We start from the raw sequence: 24,351 nt of genomic DNA, 5'->3' as shown, positions 1-24,351 counted from the left end.
CCTCCCCGGCTCCCGCCCCGGCCCCCGTCCCCGCCCCGGCGCCCGCCCCCCACCGCGCCCGCCCCCAAGAAGAGTCGGCCGAAGGCGGGCTCCCGTGGGCCGCGAGGGGCTTCCTCCAAGGTCGCCGGCTCGTCCCAGGCCGTGAAGAAGCCGCGGAAGAAGCCCGCGGCCCCGCCCGCCGCCGTCGCCGAACCTCGTCCCGCCGCGCACGAGGTGTTCGAGGAAATGGCAACCCCATCCTCGTTCATGGACCTCCTCCAAAACGCGGAGGTGGACCTCGGGGCTCCACCTCTAGAACCCTTTAGGGTTGGTGACGACTTGGAGGAAGATGAGGAGGATGAAGGGGATGACGAGGAGGAGGTGGCCGAGATAGGGGAGGAGGCATTCATCGCCGCTTCCCGCCCACACGCGCGGTCGACAAACTACACCGAGGCGGAAGATATCCTCTTGGTTCGTGCTTGGGCAGCTGTGGGATGGATGCAAGCACCGGCACCGATGAAACCAGTAAACGGTATTGGCAAAGGATCGAGGACAACTATTGTAGAATTAAGCCGAAGAATAGCGGGAACCGTGGAGAGTGACTATGTGAGTACATATCTCTTCACTATTTTGATTATGTGTGTGTACTATGCTATTGGTGGGTTCTTATGTGATTATGTGTGGTTGATAGGAGACAATTGTCGGCATGAGGTACAAGGAGATGGCCGCTTCCAAGGGCAAGCCATTCCCATTTAAGCATGTTTGGGCAATTCTTCAAACCTTTGACAAGTGGAAGTTGAGGGATCAAGAGACCGCACCCAAGAAGTCGGCAATGCTTAGGATGAATGATAGTGAAGATGAGGAGGAGAGGAACTTGGGCAAGCCCGAGGGAACCAAGAAGGGCAAGCTAAGGGCGAAGATGGAAGGAGAGACGTCAAGCCTAAGGGAGAAGATGGAGCACATGATGAAGACAATAGAGGAATTGACAACGAAGACATTGGAGACGAAGCTTCTTATCACCGAGAAGAAGAAAGAGGTCAAGCTTGCACAAGTTGAAGCAAAGCGTGAAGAAGCAAAGCGCAAGGCCGACTTGGAGGAGAGGATGATCAAGCTCAAAGAGGCAAAGGTATAGAAAGAACTCATGATGGAAGAGAAGGAGCACATGATGATGTCCAAGAAGGACATGGATGAAGACCAATTGCAATGGTGGAAGGACTATAAGGAGGACATCGCAGAGAGGAAGAGGATGTTCCGTGGTGCGTCCTCTACTTTTTAAGGTGACACTCCGTGGCGATGGCGGTATGAACGACTCCTGTTTAAGGGTTTGAGGGTTCTAGTCTTTGCCCCTGTTTTTCAACCCTTAAAAGTGCCAAAAACTGGCACTTCTTAACCCTTAAAAACTGCTTTAAGGGTTTGAGGGTTTGAGAGTTCTACTAGACATACTCTTATACACCTAGACGGTATTTTTTTCTTCAAGAACAACAATGCATCAGTTTTCCCCTCCTTTTTAGCCGCCCCATAAATGCAATTGAGGGCCCACGTGACAAAAGAGCAATTCACATTTGCTTGCCGGACCGGTTGGAAACTTCGACGGAGACAGCCGGCCAGCCTGTCCCGGCACACCGCCGCTATTTAATAAGTTGGCGCATCAAAGACACGGAAATCCTCTCTCTATTTCTCTCTCCTAAAGAAACACGATAAAATTCGACAGAGGATTCGGGAGGACTTCCGCCGTCCGGGAGGCGAAGAGAGGGCGAGATGGGGGCGTCCGAATCTGTGCCGGAGACCTCCGTACACGAATTCACCGTTAAGGTGATTCATCTCCTCGCGGAATCACGCCACCCTGCATCATTTTTCTTCTTCTCCAATTTTTTTTTGAACGGTTTCTTCTCCAATTTATTCGGGGGAAATTTTGGGAGCAGGATTGCAACGGCAAGGAGGTGTGCCTGGACACGTACAAGGGGAAGGTCCTCCTCATCGTCAACGTCGCCTCCAAATGGTTGGTATTTGTCTCGTCTCCGTGGCAGTTTCCTAGGATATTTTTGCTTCATTCATGTTGGCGTGTGGAGTACTGAATATTCTTCTTTGTCATCCCATCAGCGGGTTCACGGAGACTAATTACACGCAGCTGACGGAGCTTTATCAGAAGTACAGGGAGAAAGGTCAGCTTCCCTTCTTGGTTTATTTTGTGCATCGTCTAGATTATATGCTCAAACGGCCAGAGGAAGATTGCGTACCGATGTTTGTCGAAATCATAGGATGTCATTTTTCTGGACTAAGTGGTGCTGGAATTGGTTGATTCTGTAGAGGAACAACCGGCTTCTTTAGTTTCTCATCCGTGTGAAGTGTGACTTTAGCTTTACCTTCGTGTCACACAAACACCACACCACGGTATAAGTAGTGTTAATATGTACAGGTTCATTCCCATAAAAAATATGTTTACATGTTCATCTTTGTAACTGATCTGTGTCTTTAGTTTTCTGGAGTACCAATAGTCTCAGAATATTCTGTGTCCAGCAATATGTGGAAGAACTGAACATCTGTTTGTTCCTATTTCTTTAAAAGGAGAATATTGTTTGGCATTTTCAGTGATTCAATGTTAACAAATTTAAGGATTTTTTTTTTTGAATAAATTAGGAAATAAGGGTTTGAAGAACTCAAGGGGAAATTCATTTTCGCAGTATGTTGGACTACTAGCTTAATCGACCCTAAATACCCTAGAGATTTGCTTCCTTGATGTTTTTTTCCTCCGAAAAACCACATAAAAGCATTGCGTCTTGATGCATTGACATAAAGTAGTAATAGCTACGAGCCTAGAAGAAGGCTAACAGCCCCTTAAGGACAGGAAAAGAACACGAAATTAAGTCGGTAAAACAAAATTGAGACCTTTGCCCCCCGCTAAACCCATAGGCACGGGGCTTGCCAGCTGGATGCCTTCTTCCATATTCACCATGTTGTGAGCTGCATCAAAGGAAAGACAACCTTTGTCGACGGCCTAGTGGCTTCCCCAAAATTTCTTGAACAAGGCCCAAAATTTAAGGGAGGCATCCTAGTTAGCTATAGACCACGTGATATATGATTCTGGTTGACCGCGGGATCCTTTCGGGGTAGGCCCATGAAAAGGATGTGCTGAGTCTTCATCAGGAGAATCTCTTACTTGGGCCAGCACCGATAAAGCCTATCCGACTTCACGTCACGAAGCCCATCCGGCTAAGAGGCCGCAACGTCCATCCGACTGGACCAAGACATGGTCAATCAAAACGAATGTTACTACGGCGCCATCAAGACGATTTCTTATGCGACATGGTAATTCCATCAGTAAGTACCACCTTTACGGCAGTTATTACATTGTGGCTCTTAACAGCCCTTGTAACTCCACCTTCTCGTCGTAGTATATAAAGGTGAGAACGGTGCAAGACACAGCTAGGTTCACTCAACTCTACAGGCTAGACAAATCCTCTGTAATCACTCCAATCATAAAAGAGAGAAAACATTCAAGCAGGAGGAGGGTGTTACCCCTGGAACATGGGCCGAACCCGGGTAAAACCTCCATTGTGTGAAATACCATACCTAGATCCTCCATGTTTGCCTTGCCTCTACAAAATCCCCGAATCATGAATAATGTCACGAAATCCCCGCGAGGGTAGGCGCCCCACCATGGGGCACTCGTGTGCTGGAGCTATGGTCCAGGCAGGATCATCTTTGGACATTGGTTGAGGGCTTAGGCCCCGGTAGTTTGTGCGTTCCGGTGCACTGCGTTTCGATGCCAACCATGCGGCCTGGTATTCTGTCTTCGCTGCACTCCCCATGAGCACTGTACCATGCATCGGTAGCATGCACTTCTCTGTAGATCGCTCCGGAGTCATGTGCTTGCAGTTTTCCACTCGATGTCGGCGAGTGAAGGTTGTCTAGGGCATCCCCTGGGATCTGTATCTTCAAAAGTTAGCAATGCTACTCCACAACTTGTGGGGATAATCAACTCTGATTCTATTCCGCCCACACTGGATTCTGAGTCCGTAGTGTATGAAAGTTTGTACAACTCTGCTTCTGTGACATATGTGTACATGGCTAACAATGGTGCGGCCGCTATTGATGCGCCCACACGAACAGAAGATGACACACTTCTGCACAAGTCAGGGGAACGTCCCTAAGGCCGTCGCCTTCGAGGAATCTCGGGTGGCCATCCTGAAGGAGCAGAAGTGCCTGACCCAAGTGAAGTGGGATCTTGAGGCGCGAGAGCTTGAGCTTCAGGCGGCTAGAACATGGAACACACACTGTTCTCCTCAGCAATCTGCCTTGACTACACATATGGCTCGTGTTGCATGCAGCACACAGGTGAGCCAAGGTTTGAAGGGCGTTCGAGTACATCGTACTCCGGCCATGAACCTGCTGACTGTCGCGGCATTGGCCAACAAGCTGGCTTGACCCACTAGTTGATCATCGGCAGAGGACCACATCCAACTCGCCACGCTGTTCAAGACTGCGGTGGAATAACAATATATAGCCACTTCACCGCAAGGCCGACTGGCTTCAAAGTCAATCCGGTGCTAACCTTTGGGGGCTCGTAACTGCCCCATCACCATGTAGTCGTCTTGTCCGAGTTGATCCACCAATCGGTGCCCCATCGCGCAAGACGACATCAATCGAATCCGCGCCGAGCAACGCCGACTCAGCCCCTCTCTGGAGCGGATATCAGGAGCCTGCGACGCATGGGATGACATTGAGGCTATCTGTGCGTCAAAGGAGCGATCCGAGCGTCGTGGCAAAGCCGATCGTCCCACTGGGTCAGGTTCACTCGGTCCTTTGTGTTGCAGTTGGTGCATACAGACTGAACCTTTCCTAGAACGGCGGATCGCTAATGGAATCAACAAGTATGATGGTACCGCCAAGCCCGACTTTTGGCTGACCGACTATGTTGTGGCCTGCAATATCGGCGGAGGCAACGAGCGCATCGCCATCTGCAACCTTCCCTTGATTTTGGAGGGATCAGGATAGGCATGGTTAAATAGCTTGCCCGAAGACAACATTCATGACTAGGAGTCTGGGCTGATCTATGTGATGTGTTTCTCAATTTTTTTGAGGGACATCCGTTAGACCCGGCTTGCACGGGACCTATGGAACTATGTAAAGAAGGAAGGTGAGTCGGTTTGTGAATACATCAATTGCTGGAATCGGCTCCAAAACTCCATTGAGAACGTCGTTGAGCCTTAAGCTATCCAGGTCTCAAATATGGAGTTAGGTACGAGCTCCTGAGGCAGAAACTTGGTCGCACGGACGTGTTGACCATGAGTCGACTAATAGAGACTGCCAATAGATATTCCTTCGGGAAAAAACCCACTCCCCCATTAGATCTGACTGCTTAGGGCAAAGGCAAACCTAAAGCCGAGTCCTCTCGATAGAAAAATCGTCCTGACTTCAATCGAAGGAACAACAACCAAAAGTGGAAGGGGGATGGTGGTGACAGCGTCAGCGGAGTAGAGCTGGTTGCCGTGGCGGAACACGATGGGCCGTGCAGCGGCTATCGGCCGCCAAGTCGTCAGTGGCAGCAATGCAAATATCGGAAGCTGCCATTTGATGAGATCCTTGATCAGCCCTGCAAGTTTCACGACACGAAGGAGAGGTTATCCATGCACTCCACTAGGGATTGCAACACAGTGAAGCGCCTCCGGTCGGAGAAATCAGTTGCCAACAGCAACAACAGCGACGACGAGAACCATGGTCAGGCCGCAGGCGAGATGTAACCATCTTCCAGGGGTTGGACATCAAGCGAAATCACAAGCTTCGCTCCCACGAGGTCAACGTGACCATGCCAACCATTACACAATGGCTGAACTCATCGGAGGTGTCGATCGGATTTGATTGTAGCGATCACCCAACTCACATTCCTTACCTGGTCATGGATCCGCAAGTTGGCTGGTTCCGGCTGCAAAAGGTGCTCATGGATGGGGGAAGCAACATCGACATCCTCTACGCCGCAACCCTTAGGTGCATGGGCATCCCCGAGTCTTAGTTGTCGCCTAGCAACATACAATTCCACAGAATTGTGCCAGGCAAGGCTGCTCGGCCAATGGGTCGAATCTCACTGGAAGTTGTCTTCAGCAAAGAGAATAATTTTCGGGGTCGAGACCCTCTGCTTTGAAGTTCTCAATTTCCGGAGTGCCTATCACGTCATCTTGGGGTCATCTTGGGGCGCCCTGCCGATGCCAAGTTCGTGGCTAGGCCCTGGTATGTCTACCGCAAGCTCAAGATGTCGGGCACCAACGGAGTGATCACGATCTCTGGCGACCCCAAGCACTCCAATGAGTGCGATGACGCCGACACGCCTATCGTTGAGACCCTGATTGCTGCTGTAGAGTTGGCCAAGATCCAGAAGGAGGTTGACGCGGAACAGATGCCAGCCGGCAAAAATCCAATAGTCTTCTCCTTCCAATCAGCCAAGGACACCAAGAAAGTGCAAGTGGGCCTGGAAGATTTATCCAAGACCGTGCAGATCGCCACCGATGTTCTCCCTCTGTCCGGGAATTAACTATCGCTGAAATGAGTGAATCTACACACTAAAACGCGTCTAGATGCACTCATCTCAGTGACAGTTAATTTTGGATGGAGGTAGGAGGAAAGAGCGCACTTCACAAGAATTGTGACATCTTTGTTTGGAAGCCGGCTGACATGCCAGACGTTGCAAGGGACTTCCCCGAGCACAAACTCAATGGTATCAAGGGCGCGAAGCATTCAAGCAGGCTCTTCACTGAAGCGCAAGGCCATCAGTGAAGAAATCGCCCGGCTACTCGGCTTCATCCGAGAGGTCCTCCACACGGAGTGGCAGGCAAACCCAGACATGGTGGCGAAGAAATCCACCCACATGTGCATCGACTATCGACCGATCAACAAAGCATGCCCCAAGAATCTTGCTCTGTGTTTTTTCTGGATGCCTATTCAGGCTACCACCAGATAAAGATGAATGAGTCGGATGAAGAGAAGACCTCCTTCATTATGCCCTTCGGGCCATACTGCTATGTTTCCATGTCTTTTTTTCTGAAAAATGCTAGGTCCACTTACCAGTGTTGCATGCAGAAATGCTTGCACGACCAGATCAGCAGGAATGTCTCTACGTCTACATCGACGACATCGTGGTCAAGTCCAAACATGGAGACGATCTCCTGGCCGACTTGGCTGAGACGTTCGCCAATCTAAGGTGGATTAACATGAAGCTCAACGGAGAAATGTGTCTTTGGTAAAACTCCTTTATTTCGTTGTCTTCGGGTGCGGAGTTGAGGTAAACCCGAAGAAGATCAACGCTATTTTGAAGATGTCCAAGCCAAAAATCTGAAGGATGTGCAGCAACTGACTGGGTGCATTGCCACTCTTGTCCGGTTCATCTCTAGGCTGAGGAAAAGGGCGTGCCACTCTATCCACTTCTGAAGAAGTCCGATTCCTGAGTGGACTAATGAGGCCCAGCTGACCTTTGGAGACCTCAAGCATTCGTTGTGCACACCATTATAGCCGCTTCGGCTATAAGGGAGCCCTTGCTGCTCTACATTGTTGCTGCCAGCAAGTGCTGTTAAGCTTCATGTACTAACCGATGCAACCAAAAGTCCGAAGTGATGGAAAGGGCTAGGCAGTCTACATATACACTTCAAGACGCCCTCTCAGTGTGATGCGAGAAGTCAACACATGAATAGACTCAGAGGTATGGCTCAAGAGGCCTATACATGGACACAACGGGGGCGGCAACGACTTTTGGATAAATTGCGAAGCCAGGACTTGAACTTAGGACCTTAGCCCTGATACCATTTAAAGCTTCATGCACTAGCCAACGCAACCAAAAGTCCGAACTGATGGAAAGGGCTAGGCAATCCAAATATACACTTCAACATGGTCATCGTTGTCTTGGTGGTGGAGCACGCAGAACAAGGCAAGGTGCAGAAGGTCCAGCGATTCGTTTACTATGTAAGCGAGGTTCTCTTCGGCTCCAAGCAACAACATCCCCATTACCAAAAGCTTGTTTATGGCGGCTTTATGATGTCCAGGAAACTGCTCCACTACTTTCAAGCCCACACGGTCACGGTGGTCAGTAGCGCGCCCTTGTTAGAAACCATCGGCAATAGGATGCCACTGTTGAGTGGCCAAATGGGCCATTGAGATCGCGGCTCACGACATCAACTATGAGGCACACAAGGCCATCAAATCTCAGGCCTTGGCTGATTTCTTGGTTGAATGGATGGAAACCCAGTCCCTTCTTAGGTGCAGTCTGAACAATGGATCATGTACTTGACAGATCCAAGATGCTTAGAGGCTCGGGGGCTGGGGTCATCCTTATTTTTCTCGAAGGCGACAAGCTCAGATATGTACTGCATATTCACTTTGCTGCATCTAACAACATTGTGGAGTATGAAGCCTTGTTGCATGGCCTGTGGATCGTTGTATGGCTTCCGTGGGCTGCTTTGCGGCGAAGATTCAGATCTTGTGGTACAGCAAGTCATGAAGGATGGTGATGCCAAGGATCCTTCCATGATCGTATATCGGGAGGAAGTCGCAAGCTCGAAAAAAAGTTAAAGGGCTTGGAGCTTCATCATGTTCGTCAGGAGTAGAACGAAGCAGCTGATACACTCACGAAGATTTGCTCCACCATAGAGCCCATTCCTTCTGGTGTTTTTCTGGAGCAACTATGTAAACCATTCATCAAAACAAAGACGAAGGCCGAGCTCGAACAAGAACCCATTCAGCCAGACGCTAAGGCCGACCTCCCCATCTTTCCAGCTTGGATACAACCGTACTTGGTTTACTTAATCCGAAGGGAGTTGTCGGCTGATGAGACATAGCTCGGAAAATCATCCTCCATGCCGAGACATACACCATCATCAATGGCGAGCTTTACAACGGCAACATCATTGGAGTCTTCCAACGTTGCATGTCTCCAGAAGAAGGGCGACAAATTCTTGAGGAAATTCACTCTCGAACCTGCAGTCATCATGTGTCATCGTGCGCCCTTGTCGCCAAAGCATTTAAGCATGGAGCCACACATGCTGGGTACATCCCTCAAAACCATCCCTATCACATGGCCATGCCGTGTGGGGACTTGATATGGTGGGCCCGCTCAATACTGCCAAAGGTGGATGCACTCATCTGCTTGTCGCGGTGGACAAGTTCACGAAGTGGATCAAAGTCAAACCTATCATCAAGCAATATGGCCAGTCAGTTGTCAGCATTATCAAAGGCCTCATCTATCTGTTCGGCATCTCGCACATCATCATCACCGACAATGGGAAGAACTTCACTTTCAGACTTTTTCGCTGCTTTTGCAACATCACGGCCTCCGACTGGATTATGTCTCAGTAGCGCACCCCAGTGCAATGGACAAGTGGAGCTCTCCACCGGTCTCATCCTTCAAGGTATCAAGCCCCGGCTGCTAAGACTCTTGAAAGAGACTCTTAGCTGCTGGCTTGACGAGCTACCGCCTTTCCTATGGAGCTTATGGACGACTCCAAACAGATCAACCGGCTGCACGTTGTTCTTTATGGTCTATGGAGCAAAAGCCACCATGCTGAGTGACATCATTCATGACTCCCCTCTAGTCGTGGCGTACGTGGAGGTGGATTCCGAGTCTGCGCGCCAAGATGCCGTCGACCTTCTGGAGGATGCCCGAGAACTCGCTCACTGTCACTAGGCCATATACCAACAAAACTCGTGCCGCTATCATAGCCGCCGAGTACGAGGCCGCTATCATAGCCGCCGAGTACGAGGTCGAGCGTTCAAGGAGGGTGATCTAGTTCTCCGGCTGATCCAGAACAAGGAGGGAATGCACAAGCTCTCTCCTGAATTTATTCTTTGCATAAGTCAAGTAACTGCATGCCATATAAAAGGCCCACTCTTTGTCCCAACTATAGTCGCAACCTAACTGTCCGGTTGACAAGAGCAACAGTTGGCGGTTGGCCCGTGCACGAGAAAGGACTGCATTTCTACGGAGGGACATGCGCATCCGGACCATCTTCGGGGAGAGGCGGCATATAATGAAATTCCAAAAAATCATGAAAAAAACAAAGATCTGGGTCAAACACGGAGCAGTGGCAAGAATAGCACGTTACTCAAGAGTCTGCAACAACTTATAGTGGGAGGCTGATTGTCGGCATCGAATGCAGGCACAAGCACCTCGCGGCGGAACTTCCCTTTGGTCAAATTATCCATCCAGTTACTGTAGTCGGCGTCCGTGTATTCCTTGGGAGAGACTTGGGTAGGATCATCAGCACCCTAATAACACCACTTGGGGCGCGCTTTCGCCTGAAGTGGTTGGATACGTCGATTTACCCAGGTGGCGATCAGATCGGGTCCAGTGAGCCCCAGATCCTTGACGACCTGCAGTCTCCCGTTAGGAGATTGGATTCCTTCGCCCCCTTCTCAATGAGTTGAGGTTTCCATCCATCCGAGTCTGCTGGAGGACCATTGGCGTATGGAGGAAGACCCTCATTGCCAGACAGTGTGGGGATATCTTGGATATAGAACTAATTGGATTGCTAAAGTTTATGAGTTTTAAGGAATCCAAACATATCTTTCCCTGAACACAAGTCGGATTCCAGCACCACCGTAAGAAGACATCGCCCCACCTGCCTTCACAGTCCGGGGTTCCGCCACGAAGATTCGCTTCCACAAAGCCCAGCGTGGTTTGGTGCCCAGGAAGCGCTCACACAAGGTGATAAAACAAGCAATTTGCAATATCCCATTTGGGTTCAGATGATGCAGTTGAATGCCGTAAAAGAAGAGCGTGTGATGTACGCGTGCGATGTACGCGTTTGTCTGCCTGTGCATCTGGTGCCGCCTCCTCGCAAGGCTTCCCCTACTGACACTGATCCTTTGGGGCCATCATCCCGATGGAAGCATACCGCACCCGTCACTCCTCATCTGCCGATGATGTTGTCCCGTCACCCCTTTGCCAGCCTGCTAGCCGGCTGGCAGGGAAGAGGCGACAACCATTCTTCGCAGCAGCAGTTCACACTGTGCACGCCTTGCGCGGAATCCGAAGCGTTCACCCCGGGACAACACCTCTGAGATCGACCCACTCGATGGCTCGCACTAAATGCGCGCAGTCGATGGGAGACTACGGTCAAGACTCCATCTGACGACTATGAACGGTCATGCAGTCTGAAAGTTGCTTGGACTAAAAACTTGACCAGACCAGGTGGCGTGACACACAATTGACGAACCAGGCCGGGATTCACTACCCTCCACGCAGTTCAACAACATCATTTGGCACCGCGCTGAACCATTCAATCGGGCAATCGCCGCTCTCGAGGAAAAGGCGTCGATATCGACTCCTGCGAGTTCTAGATCACTCGGCAATGCCAATGCAAAGTACGGACTTGACATCCTCAATGGCACAAGTTGGTTTCCTAACCAAATGCCCAAGTCCGTTGACTTACTTTTGAAGATGAAAATAGAAGGGAGTGCGCCTCCTCAGGTCCAAAGCTGGCAATGGCCTACTTGGATAAACCCGTGCGTTCCTCGAGATCACTCGGAATTTATCATATGCTTCCTAATAAGCCACAAGCCAAACGGCCACAAGCCAAGCTCCCTGCTGAGTGTATTGGGTATCACTAAGTCTGTTATAAACTGCCAGCCTCTAACCTCTTCGGGTGACCCGATGATGATCACAGTCGGTTTCCCCACAGGAACCTTCCTCTTCCGAGGAGTAGGCGCCATCCTCGATACCTTGAAGGACTTGGTGGCTACTGACGGCGGGATCCCTCAGGGTAGGCCCATGACAAGGATTCGACCCAGCAGGGCAGTCTTCATCAGAAGAATCACTCAGCTGGTCCGGCATGGATAAAGCTCATCCTATTGAATCTCACGAAGCCCATCCAGCTAAGGCACCGCAATGTTCATTTTACTGGACCAAGACACAATCAATCAAGATGAACGTTACCCGCCGCACCGTCAAGATGGCTCTTTTGGCGACATGGTAATTCCACCAGTAACAGCCACCATTATGGCTGTTATTACATCATGGCTCTTAACAACCCTTGTATCTCCACCTTCTCATCGTAGTATATAAGGTGAGAAGAGTGCGAGACATAGATAATTGACAATGATTTCACCGTGATGTGCATTGGTAGCTTCAAGACGAAGGCATTTTCTATATGTAAGCCACAATTTCAGTATCTTATTCTTCTGAACCAGGAAAAGCGTTCTGGTAAGGAGGATGAAAGAAGAGTACGAAAAAGGAAGTCAAAAGTAGTAGTCTTTAACAAGGCTTTCCTTCATCAGCATAAATATCTAAAGTAGAGGCTTTGGTATAAACATAAATCCCACCGCTCTACCACTGAGCTACTGAGGAAGAACGAACTTAAGGAAGCTGACTCTCGTTCTTTGGCCCAACCAACCGCAGACCAAAAATCCAAAAAGTGCGTCACTTTTTCTCTTTCACATACACCGGGAGGAAGGGTGACGATAGCAATCCTCTTTGCCTCCCCGGCCGGGGTAGGACAAGGGGGGCGGCGGTCAACCATCAACTCTCGATATGGGTGCGCGGTTACTCTCGGATGGTTCACGGCAATTCCAGGTAGTTTCTACTAATAGCTCATTTTCCTGTATCGATAAGAGAAATGGCATCATGTCTTCTTTCGTAGCTTGAACTATCCAACTGGACTCCGGCTATGCGGATTGCTTTCTCGTTTACGGCATGGACTACCAGCGTACCTAATCCTGTTCGCTCCCCATGCTTTCGCACCCCAGCATCGGTAGGGACCCAGAGAGCTGCCTTCGCTTTTGGCGTTCCTTCGTAGATCTACGGATTTCACCCCTACACAAGAAATTCCACTCTCCTCTGTCTCACTCCAATCTCCCAATCAGTGAGAAATAGACGGTCGGATGAGATCTCGAACGTTGTCCCTACCTACTGAGGAATCAAAAGTGTACGTAGAAAAAGAGAGTGTTGGAAATGCATCGAGGAGAACTTACCTTGTGAGTCACTACTCAGGCATTACTCAATAGAGGTGCAAGGCTTACAGAAGTGCCCAAACAACCACAATATGAACCACTTCCAATTGAAAAACAAATTCTTGTGATTTATGCTGCTGTCAACGGCTTCTGTGATCGAATGCCAAGTACTCTTAATCCAGAATTACAAAAATCCTTCTTAGAAAAAGGCTAGACAAATCTTCTTTAATCATTCGGCTCATACAAGAGAGAAAACATCCAAGCTGGATTAGGGTGTTACCCCTAGAACAAGGGGCCTGAACCTAGGTTAAACCTCCAATGTGTGAAATCCCGTACCTAAATCCCCAAATAATGAATATTGCCATGAGATCCTCGCAACACTGGTCAACAACCATATTTTTTTCTATGGCATTGGCGCATTGCCCATTGCCTAATGGGACTTCTCATCTTTTTATCTATGAAATGTTTTGAATTTCTGCCATTGTACTAGCTTCAGTCCTTGAAGGATTTAGCGTGCCAAGCATTTGTTGTGAGATATAAGTGTGGACACTTTATGGAAAAATAAATCTTCTAGAACTTAATGGACACTGGATTAGAAGAAAATTATAATGACAGATTGTTAATCATGCGTTTAGCAGTAGTAAGCTCATTTATGCACTGCCATAAAATCTTATTATGCGTGATATCAGTATGGAAGTAACCCATAGATTGCCTCTTTGATGCTAAATTATATAATGATTTAGATGTTAGGTAGGGTGAAAACTAACTCCTCTTGCTTCTAAAATGGCCAGACTTTGAGATATTAGCATTCCCCTGCAACCAGTTTTTGCGACAAGAGCCAGGCAGTGACCAGCAGATCCAAGACTTTGCATGCACAAGATTCAAAGCTGAGTATCCAGTTTTTCAGAAGGTAAGACCATACCCAAACTGTTTGTCAAGAAGCGTCTAATATTTTCCCACTAATGAAGCTTAGTTGAAGTCACTTTCTCTTCATAGCTAGAGCATTGGCTATTTCTTGTTCAGCATGGTTTCTAGACGATAAAATCAAAACAGCATTGGAGGGAAAATATCATGCCTTATGTTTTAAAACATATCGCAAGTTTGACACGAGTTTACGTGGTAGAAACAAATGTCAACATAGATATGCACTGTGGGCGTGTTTGGTTGTCATCTGCGAATTTGCCTGCATTGCATGCTTGGCCCAGTTGAGTCTGGCTGAGCAAAAACTGGCAAAAATAAACCAATATCTGCACATCGTTTGGTTGCCCGCATCTAGGCTACTAGGCTTCCTGTATTAGGGGATCAATTTTGGCATGGCGTTTGGTGTCCTGGACTGGCTCGGCACATGCAACTACACGGTGTTTGGTTCTATACACGGGATATGATTAAGAGTTAACAACTACACATAACACACAGAGTTACACAGTGCCATGGCGACTGCGGTGGACGGTGGTGGTGACGACGGAAGCAACTAGTCCATCGCGTCCGACGGCAGCGCGGTGAACTAGTTGCTTCCGACGTCGCCACAGAGGAAGTCCGCGCGGAGGGAGGAATAGAAAGGCGCTGCGGCAGATGACAGAGGAGAAAAATTGCAGTGTGCACGCCATGGCAGCATCAGTGTAGTAGGACGAGGGAGAGGAGGCCGAAAGGAACGACGCCGGGGATGGCACCAGTTTAGTAGGACACCGCGAGGAGGACGAGAGGAACAACGCCGATAATGGCGTCAGTGTTGTATGATGCGGGTGAGGAGGCCGAGAGGAACCACGCTGGTGGTGGTGACAGTGCAGCAAGGCGCGGGAGAGGAGGTAGAGAGGAACAACGTCGGCGGTGGTGCCAGTGTAGTAGGACGCAGGAGAGGAGGATTAGAAGAAATGAAGGAGATTAAGGAGTGCCATTAAAACATATCACACATATGCATCTGTACAGTTCATGAGGAAGATGTAGATCTACTTGTCTACGATCGTCTTAACAGAAAATATGCAACACAAAAGTCGGGTGAAACAGCGAGATGAAGCTACTGGTCAAAGGAAATATCAAACGGTCGACCGTGCGCGACAAATTTGACAAAATTCGTCCAAAATAGCTCAAAACATGAACATGAATCAAGCATTTACGGCCGAGGAAACTACGAACTGATCGCCTGAATGGAACCATAACATCGATGTGCATCTTTTTTTGTGTAGATGTTATCTCGAATCGAAGCACCGTTGTGTACATTAGAAAGGATGGGGAAGAAAGGAGATTAGAGAGGAGCTTACCGGAGGTGGGAGAAGATAGCAAGTACAGGCTGTATACTAGCTAGCATCGTACTCGTATACTCTCATGCAAAGGGGCCCACCATGTGCTCGATGTGGCTCAACTCAGCTTGGTTGAGCTTGGCTGGTTGGAAACCGCCGATTCGCCAGTTCCGCTAGGAACTGCCTGGGAGCTGCTTTAAGTTTTGTGCGATGCAGGCCCAACAGTGAACGCAGGCAACCAAACAACCTATGTTCTTCCTGCGCGGACCTGGTTGGCCTCTATGCGGGCTACCAAACACGCCCTGTTTTGTTGCTTCCATACAAGTATACACTTTCTTTTCTTTGCAACAATTTCAGTTTGGATACATTAGGTGGGGTCAGAGTTTTTGGTATGGTGTACTGTTCATGGCCATCACATAAACATGGGTACAAATTAGAAATTACAGGACTGTTGTTTATCTGTAAAGCTGGGTCAGTCTTGTACTTGAAAATTGCAGGTGCGTGTAAATGGCCCAGATGCTGCGCCGCTTTACAAGTTTCTGAAAGCTAGCAAACCTGGTTTGTTTGGTTCAAGAATCAAGTGGAACTTTACCAAGTTTCTTGTTGACAAGAATGGAAAAGTAATCAACAGATACGCAACTGCTACCACTCCATTTTCATTCGAGGTCTCTCTCTCTCTCTCTCTCTCTCTCTCACACACACACACACACACACACACACACACACACACATATCATGCAGTATTTTCTTATGCATTGGTCTCAAATTTGCAGAAAGACATCCAGAAGGCACTTGAGGAGGAACCCTCCGACTCGCAGACAAAAAAAGAGGAGGAATCTTCCGACTCGCAGAAGTAGGCACTTGCAAAGTATCCCCGTCGTGATATCTAGACCAATCTCTGCCAGTAAATTACTGTGATATTTCCCCTGGTTTGATCTTTGTTCTTGTATTTGTGACTTCCGCTTATGTAAGTAGAGGTTGTGTAGCTACCAATTATTTATCTGCACCGCTCTCGTGGTTTTCTTTTGGGTGCTTTTGTCGAGGTACACAAGATATTGATGAACTGGAATCGTATGCAGTTTATGGTAGTTTTGTATTTGGGCTCATCATGTTCCACGTAATGCTTAGTGACCCGGATATTCAAAATGGAGCATGATAAAAATCCGAGAGCAACTAGTTAATGAGCGCTCCTTCGGGCGCCTCGCAATGATCAGCGCCATTTGGCATGCTCTCAGTCATTCGCCACGTGTTGCGCTCTGTACGCTCCTTCCAGATTTTATTTTATTATTTTTCTGCACGCGTTTTCGGCTTTTTAAACGGTTTTTTTCCGGGTTTTTTTGACGTTTTGGTTTTCCCCCGATCTTCGTTAGCGTTTCGACCCAAAAAAAAAATTTTTTTGCGCGAAAAACGCGTTTATTTTTTTCTTTCATGAAAAGTCACGGTTTTTCTTCTGCAAGAGGCACGGTTGTGCTTTAGCGAGAGTCACAGCCGTGCCTTTCGGAAAAAAACGCGTTTTTTGTTTTTTTTCTCTCGCGAGAGTCACGGTTTTACTTTCGCGAGTGGCACGGTTGTGCTTTTGTGAGAGTCACGGCCGTGCCTCTTGAAAAAGGAAAAACAAAACACGTTTTTTGTTTTTTTTCTTCTTTCGCGAGAGTCACGGTTTTGCTTCCGCGAGAGGCACGGTTGTGCTTTTGTGAGAGTTACGGCCGTGTCTCTCGGAAAGTGAAAAAAATATGCGTTTTCTATTTTTTTTATTTCGCGAGAGTCACGGTTTTGCTTTCGCCAGAGGTACGGTTGTGCTTTCACGAGAGTCACGGTCGTGCCTTTTTTAAAAAAGAAAAGAAAAGTGTTTTTTGTTTTTTTTTCTTTCCACGAGAGTCACGGTTTTGCTTCCACGAGAGGCACGGTTGTGATTTCGCGAGAGGCACGGGCGTGCCTCTTTCGGAAAGGAAAAACCGTGCTCCTGGTTTGGTTTTTTTGTCCGGTTTTTTCATGAAAAAAAGTTCATCAAAACCTATCAACATAGGATCTAGTTCTGAAGATCTCGACGCGAAGAATCCAATGGTGAAAACGGTTTGAGATTTGGACGCACGGTTTAAGAGATAAAACGTTTTGAATAAACGAATCTACGAAAAAAGGGAAAACTCCCAGGTTGCGACAAATGGCGTGCTGCATGTGCGCCACTTGTCGTGACTTAGGAAGGTGGAGTGTTCTTTGCAACGAGTACTCCTTAATTATCGATTTCGTAAAAATCCCAACATAACAAACTAGAAACCGAAATCACTAATTGAGAAGTACTCCTTGCAAAGATCATTTCCATCTTTTCAGGTTGTGACAAGTGGCATGCTGCATGTGCGCACTTGTCGCAACCTGGGAGTTTTCTTTTTTTCGTAGATCCGTTTATTCAAAACGTTTTATCTCTTAAACAGTACGTTCTAATCTTGAACCGTTTTCACCGTTGGATTCCTTGCGTCGAGTTTTTCAAAACTATCCCATGTTGGTACGTTCTAATCTTGAATCATTTTCACCGTTGGATTCCTTGCGTCAATTTTTTCAAAACCATATCCCATGTTGATAGGTTTTAACATACTTCATTTTCACGAAAAAACCCGGACGAAATAAACCGAACAAAAAAACTGAACTGAGAGCATGGTGCCCCGAAGATGGAGATCAAAGGAGCATGATGATATTGGTCATATCATGTCACTATTTGATTGCATGTGATGTTTATCATGTTTTTGCATCTTATTTGCTTAGAACGACGGTAGTAAGTAAGATGATCCCTTATAATAATTTCAAGAAAGTGTTCACCATAACTGTGCACCGTTGCGAAGGTTCGTTGTTTCGAAGCACCACGTGATGATCGGGTGTGATAGATTCTAACGTTCGAATACAACGGGTGTTGACGAGCCTAGCATGTACAGACATGGCCTCGGAACACACGCAATACACTTAGGTCGACTTGACGAGCCTAGCATGTACAGACATGGCCTCGGAACACGGAGGACGAAAGGTCGAGCATGAGTCGTATAGAAGATACGATCAACATGGAGATGTTCACCGATCTTGACTAGTCCGTCTCACGTGATGATCGGACACGGCCTAGTTGAATTCGGATCATGTTTCACTTAGATGACTAGAGGGATGTCTATCTGAGTGGGAGTTCATTAAAAATTTGATTAGATGAACTCAATTATCATGAACTTAGTCTAAAAATCTTTACACTATGTCTTGTAGATCAAATGGCCAACGTAGTCCTCAATTTCAACGCGTTCCTAGAGAAAACCAAGCTGAAAGATGACGGCAGCAACTATACGGACTGGGTCCGGAACCTGAGGCTCATCCTCATAGTAGCCAAGAAAGATTATGTCTTAGAAGCACCGCTAGGTGAAGCACCAATCCCAGAGAACCAAGACGTTATGAACGCTTGGCAATCACGTGCTGATGATTACTCCCTCGTTCAGTGCGGCATGCTTTACAGCCTAGAACCGGGTCTCCAAAAGCGTTTTGAGAAACATGGAGCATATGAGATGTTCGAGGAGCTGAAATTAGTTTTTCAAGCTCATGCCCGGGTCGAGAGATATGATGTCTCCGACAAGTTCTTCAGCTGTAAAATGGAGGAGAACAGTTCTGTTAGTGAGCACATACTCAGAATGTCTGGGTTGCACAACCGCTTGTCTCAGCTAGGAGTTAATCTCCCGGATGACGCGGTCATTGACAGAATCCTCCAGTCGCTTCCACCAAGCTACAAGAGCTTTGTGATGAACTACAATATGCAGGGGATGGAAAAGACCATTCCCGAGGTATATTCAATGCTGAAATCAGCGGAAGGGGAGATCAGAAAAGAACATCAAGTGTTGATGGTGAATAAAACCACTAAGTTCAAGAAGGGCAAGGGTAAGAAGAACTTCAAGAAGGACGGCAAGGGAGTTGCCGCGCCCGGTAAACCAGTTACTGGGAAGAAGTCAAAGCATGGACCCAAGCCCGAGACTGAGTGCTTTTATTGCAAGGGAAGTGGTCACTGGAAGCAGAACTGCCCCAAATACTTAGCGGACAAGAAGGCCGGCAACGCCAAAGGTATATGTGATATACATGTAATTGATGTGTACCTTACCAGTACTCGTAGTAGCTCCTGGGTATTTGATACCGGTGCGGTTGCTCATATTTGTAACTCAAAGCAGGAACTACGGAATAAACGGAGACTGGCAAAGGACGAGGTGACGATGCGCGTCGGGAATGGTTCCAAGGTCGATGTGATCGCCGTTGGCACGCTACCTCTGCATCTACCCACGGGATTAGTTTTAAACCTCAATAATTGTTATTTAGTGCCAGCTTTGAGCATGAACATTGTATCTGGATCTCGTTTAATTCGAGATGGCTACTCATTTAAATCTGAGAATAATGGCTGTTCTATTTATTTGAGAGATATGTTTTATGGTCATGCCCCGCTGGTCAATGGTTTATTTTTGATGAATCTCGAACGTAATGTTACACATGTTCATAGTGTGAATACCAAAAGATGTAAAGTTGATAACGATAGTCCCACATACTTGTGGCACTGCCGCCTTGGTCACATTGGTGTCAAGCGCATGAAGAAGCTCCATGCAGATGGACTTTTGGAGTTTCTTGATTACGAATCATTTGACACGTGCGAACCATGCCTCATGGGTAAGATGACCAAAACTCCGTTCTCCGGAACAATGGAGCGAGCAACCAACTTATTGGAAATCATACATACCGATGTGTGCGGTCCAATGAGTGTTGAGGCTCGCGGAGGATATCGTTATGTTCTCACTCTCACTGATGATTTAAGTAGATATGGGTATGTCTACCTAATGAAACACAAGTCTGAAACCTTTGAAAAGTTCAAGGAATTTCAGAGTGAAGTCGAGAATCAACGTGACAGGAAAATAAAATTCTTACGATCAGATCGTGGTGGAGAATATTTAAGTCACGAATTTGGTACACACTTAAGGAAATGTGGAATAGTTTCACAACTCACGCCTGCCTGGAACACCTCAGAGAAATGGTGTGTCCGAACGTCGTAATCGCACTCTATTGGATATGGTGCGATCTATGATGTCTCTTACCGATTTACCGCTCTCATTTTGGGGCTATGCTTTAGAGACTGCCGCATTCACTTTAAATAGGGCTCCGTCAAAATCCGTTGAGACGACACCGTATGAATTATGGTTTGGGAAGAAACCTAAGCTGTCGTTTCTAAAAGTTTGGGGATGCGATGCTTATGTCAAGAAACTTCAACCTGAAAAGCTCGAACCCAAGTCGGAAAAATGCGTCTTCATAGGATACCCAAAGGAAACTATTGGGTATACCTTCTACCTCAGATCCGAGGGCAAGATCTTCGTTGCCAAGAACGGGTCCTTTCTAGAGAAGGAGTTTCTCTCGAAAGAATTGAGTGGGAGGAAAGTGGAACTTGATGAGGTGATAGTCACCCCGTCCGAACCGGAAAGTAGCGCAGCGCGGGAAAATGTTCCTGTGGTGCCTACACCGACTGGGGAGGAAGTTAATGATGATGATCATGAAGCTTCGGATCAAGTTACTGAACTTCGTAGGTCCACAAGGACACGTTCCGCACCAGAGTGGTACGGCAACCCTGTCCTGGAAATCATGTTGTTAGACAACGGTGAACCTTCAAACTATGAAGAAGCGATGGCGGGCCCGGATTCCGACAAATGGCTAGAAGCCATGAAATCCGAGATAGAATCCATGTATGAAAACAAAGTATGGACTTTGACTGACTTGCCCGATGAGCGGCGAGCCATAGAAAACAAATGGATCTTTAAGAAGAAGACGGGCGCAGATGGTAATGTGACCATCTACAAAGCTCGACTTGTCGCTAAGGGTTATCGACAAGTTCAAGGGGTTGACTACGATGAGACTTTCTCACCCGTAGCGAAGCTGAAGTCCGTCCGAATCATGTTAGCAATTGCCGCATACTATGATTATGAGATATGGCAGATGGACGTCAAAATGGCATTCCTTAACGGCTTCCTTAAGGAAGAGTTGTATATGATGCAGCCGGAAGGTTTTGTCGATCCTAAGAATGCTAACAAAGTATGCAAGCTCCAACGCTCAATCTATGGGCTGGTGCAAGCGTCTCGGAGTTGGAACATTCGCTTTGATGAGATGATCAAAGCGTTTGGGTTCACACAGAACTATGGAGAAGCCTGTGTTTACAAGAAAGTGAGTGGGAGCTCTGTAGCATTTCTCATATTATATGTGGATGACATATTGTTGATGGGAAATGATATAGAATTCTTGGAGAGTATAAAGGCCTATTTGAATAAGTGTTTTTCAATGAAGGACCTTGGAGAAGCTGCTTATATATTAGGCATCAAGATCTATAGAGATAGATCAAGACGCCTCATTGGTCTTTCACAGAGTACATACCTTGACAAGATATTGAAGAAGTTCAATATGGATCAGTCCAAGAAGGGGTTCTTGCCTGTATTGCAAGGTGTGCAGTTGAGCACGGCTCAATGCCCGACCACGGCAGAAGATATAGAAGAGATGAGTGTCATCCCCTATGCCTCGGCCATAGGGTCTATTATGTATGCCATGCTGTGTACCAGACCTGATGTAAACCTTGCCGTAAGTTTGGTAGGAAGGTACCAAAGTAATCCCGGCAAGGAACACTGGACAGCGGTCAAGAATATCCTGAAGTACCTGAAGAGGACTAAGGATATGTTTCTCGTTTATGGAGGTGACGAAGAGCTCGTCGTAAAGGGTTACGTCGACGCTAGCTTCGACACAGATCTGGATGACTCGAAGTCACAAACCGGATACGTGTATATTTTGAATAGAGGAGCAGTAAGCTGGTGCAGTTGCAAGCAAAGCGTCGTGGCGGGATCTACATGTGAAGCGGAGTACATGGCAGCCTCGGAGGCAGCACAGGAAGCAGTCTGGATGAAGGAGTTCATTACCGACCTAGGGGTGATTCCCAATGCGTCGGGCCCAATGACTCTCTTCTGTGACAACACTGGAGCTATTGCCCTTGCGAAGGAGCCCAGGTTTCACAGGAAGACCAGGCATATCAAGCGTCGCTTCAACTCCATTCGTGAAAGTGTTCAAAATGGAGACATAGATATTTGTAAAGTACATACGGACCTGAATGTAGCAGATCCGTTGACTAAACCTCTCCCTAGGGCCAAACATGATCAACACCAGGACGCAATGGGTGTTCGATTCATCACAATGTAACTAGATTATTGACTCTAGTGCAAGTGGGAGACTGTTGGAAATATGCCCTAGAGGCAATAATAAATGGTTATTATTATATTTCTTTGTTCATGATAATTGTCTATTATTCATGCTATAATTGTATTGTCCGGAAATCGTAATACATGTGTGAATACATAGACCACAACGTGTCCCTAGTAAGCCTCTAGTTGACTAGCTTGTTGATCAACAGATAGTCATGGTTTCCTGACTATGGACATTGGATGTCATTGATAACGGGATCACATCATTAGGAGAATGATGTGATGGACAAGACCCAATCCTAAGCATAGCATAAAAGATCGTGAAGTTTCGTTTGCTAGAGCTTTTCCAATGTCAAGTATCTTTTCCTTAGACCATGAGATCGTGCAACTCCCGGATACCGTAGGAGTGCTTTGGGTGTGCCAAACGTCACAACGTAACTGGGTGACTATAAAGGTGCACTACGGGTATCTCCGAAAGTGTCTGTTGGGTTGGCACGGATCGAGACTGGGATTTGTCACTCCGTGTGACGGAGAGGTATCTCTGGGCCCACTCGGTAATGCATCATCATAATGAGCTCAATGTGACTAAGGCGTTAGTCACGGGATCATGCATTGCGGTACGAGTAAAGAGACTTGCCGGTAACGAGATTGAACAAGGTATTGGGATACCGACGATCGAATCTCGGGCAAGTAACATACCGATTGACAAAGGGAATTGTATACGGGATTGATTGAATCCTTGACACCGTGGTTCATCCGATGAGATCATCGTGGAACATGTGGGATCCAACATGGGTATCCAGATCCCGCTGTTGGTTATTGACCGGAGAGGCGTCTCGGTCATGTCTGCATGTCTCCCGAACCCGTAGGGTCTACACACTTAAGGTCCGGTGACGCTAGGGTTGTAGAGATATATGTATGCGGAAACCCGAAAGTTGTTCGGAGTCCCGGATGAGATCCCGGACGTCACGAGAGGTTCCGGAATGGTCCGGAGGTGAAGAATTATATATAGGAAGTCCAGTTTCGGCCACCGGGAAAGTTTCGGGGGTTACCGGTATTGTACCGGGACCACCGGAAGGGTCCCGGGGGTCCACCGGGTGGGGCCACCTATCCCGGAGGGCCCCGTGGGCTGAAAGTGGAAGGGAACCAGCCCTTAGTGGGCTGGGGCGCCCCCCTTGGGCCTCCCCCCATGCGCCTAGGGTTGGGAACCCTAGGGGGGGAGTTCCCCCTTGCCTTGGGGGGCAAGGCAACCCCTTCCCCCCTTGTGGCCGCCGCCCCCCCTTGAGATCCCATCTCTTGGGGCCGGCGCCCCCCCAGGGGGCCTATATAAAGGGGGGGGGGAGGGAGGGCAGCACACAACAGCCTTGGGCGCCTCCCTCCTCCCCTGCAACACCTCTCTCTCTCTCTCTCGCAGAAGCTTAGCAAAGCCCTGCCGAGACCCGCTACATCCACCACCACGCCGTCGTGCTGTTGGATCTCCATCAACCTCTCCTTCCCCCTTGCTGGATCAAGAAGGAGGAGACGTCGCTGCACCGTACGTGTGTTGAACGCGGAGGTGCCGTCCGTTCGGCACTCGGTCATCGGTGATTTGGATCACGGCGAGTACGACTCCGTCATCCACGTTCATTGGAACGCTTCCGCTCGCGATCTACAAGGGTATGTAGATGCACTCCTTTCCCCTCGTTGCTAGTAGACTCCATAGATGCATCTTGGTGAGCGTAGGAAAATTTTAAATTATGCTACGATTCTCAACAACATCTACCTTCGGGATTAGTTTTAGACATGAATAATTATTATATGGTGCCAGCATTGATCATGAACATTATATCTGGATCTTTTTTAATGCGAGACGGTTATTCATTTAAATCAAAGAATAATGGTTGTTCTATTTATATGAGTAATATCTTTTATGGTCATGCACCCTTGAAGAGTGGTCTATTTTTGTTGAATCTCGATTGTGGTGATACACATATTCATAGTATTGA

At 47.8% G+C, this 24,351-nt stretch overlaps 1 protein-coding gene across 1 annotated transcript; it reads left to right on the top strand.

The window, feature by feature from the left end:
- Window positions 1-1,526: 1,526 nt before the first annotated feature.
- On the top strand, window positions 1,527-16,249 carry LOC123097394 (probable glutathione peroxidase 4). The gene is made up of 6 exons (XM_044519104.1): window positions 1,527-1,791; window positions 1,902-1,978; window positions 2,080-2,141; window positions 13,698-13,816; window positions 15,641-15,808; window positions 15,917-16,249. Exons 1-6 carry the CDS (start codon window positions 1,738-1,740, stop codon window positions 15,998-16,000), a joined length of 564 nt encoding a protein of 187 aa, XP_044375039.1. The 5' UTR covers window positions 1,527-1,737; the 3' UTR covers window positions 16,001-16,249.
- Window positions 16,250-24,351: the final 8,102 nt, after the last annotated feature.

The sequence above is a fragment of the Triticum aestivum genome, chromosome 4D (genome assembly GCF_018294505.1).
Source record: "Triticum aestivum cultivar Chinese Spring chromosome 4D, IWGSC CS RefSeq v2.1, whole genome shotgun sequence".
In the NCBI taxonomy this organism is placed as follows: Eukaryota; Viridiplantae; Streptophyta; class Magnoliopsida; order Poales; family Poaceae; genus Triticum; species Triticum aestivum.
The sequence above is the reverse complement of the archived record's forward strand: the minus strand, read 5'-3'. Positions and strand labels throughout refer to the sequence as shown.

What these genes read in the sequence shown, in the direction of transcription:
- LOC123097394 (XM_044519104.1), top strand. Translation starts at nt 1,738, where the DNA reads ATGGGGGCGTCCGAATCTGTGCCGGAGACCTCCGTACACGAATTCACC. An exon ending in TCAGAAGTACAGGGAGAAAG is followed by an intron (nt 2,142 to 13,697) that starts GTCAGCTTCCCT and finishes TAAAATGGCCAG; the next exon opens with ACTTTGAGATATTAGCATTC. An exon ending in AGTATCCAGTTTTTCAGAAG is followed by an intron (nt 13,817 to 15,640) that starts GTAAGACCATAC and finishes TGAAAATTGCAG; the next exon opens with GTGCGTGTAAATGGCCCAGA.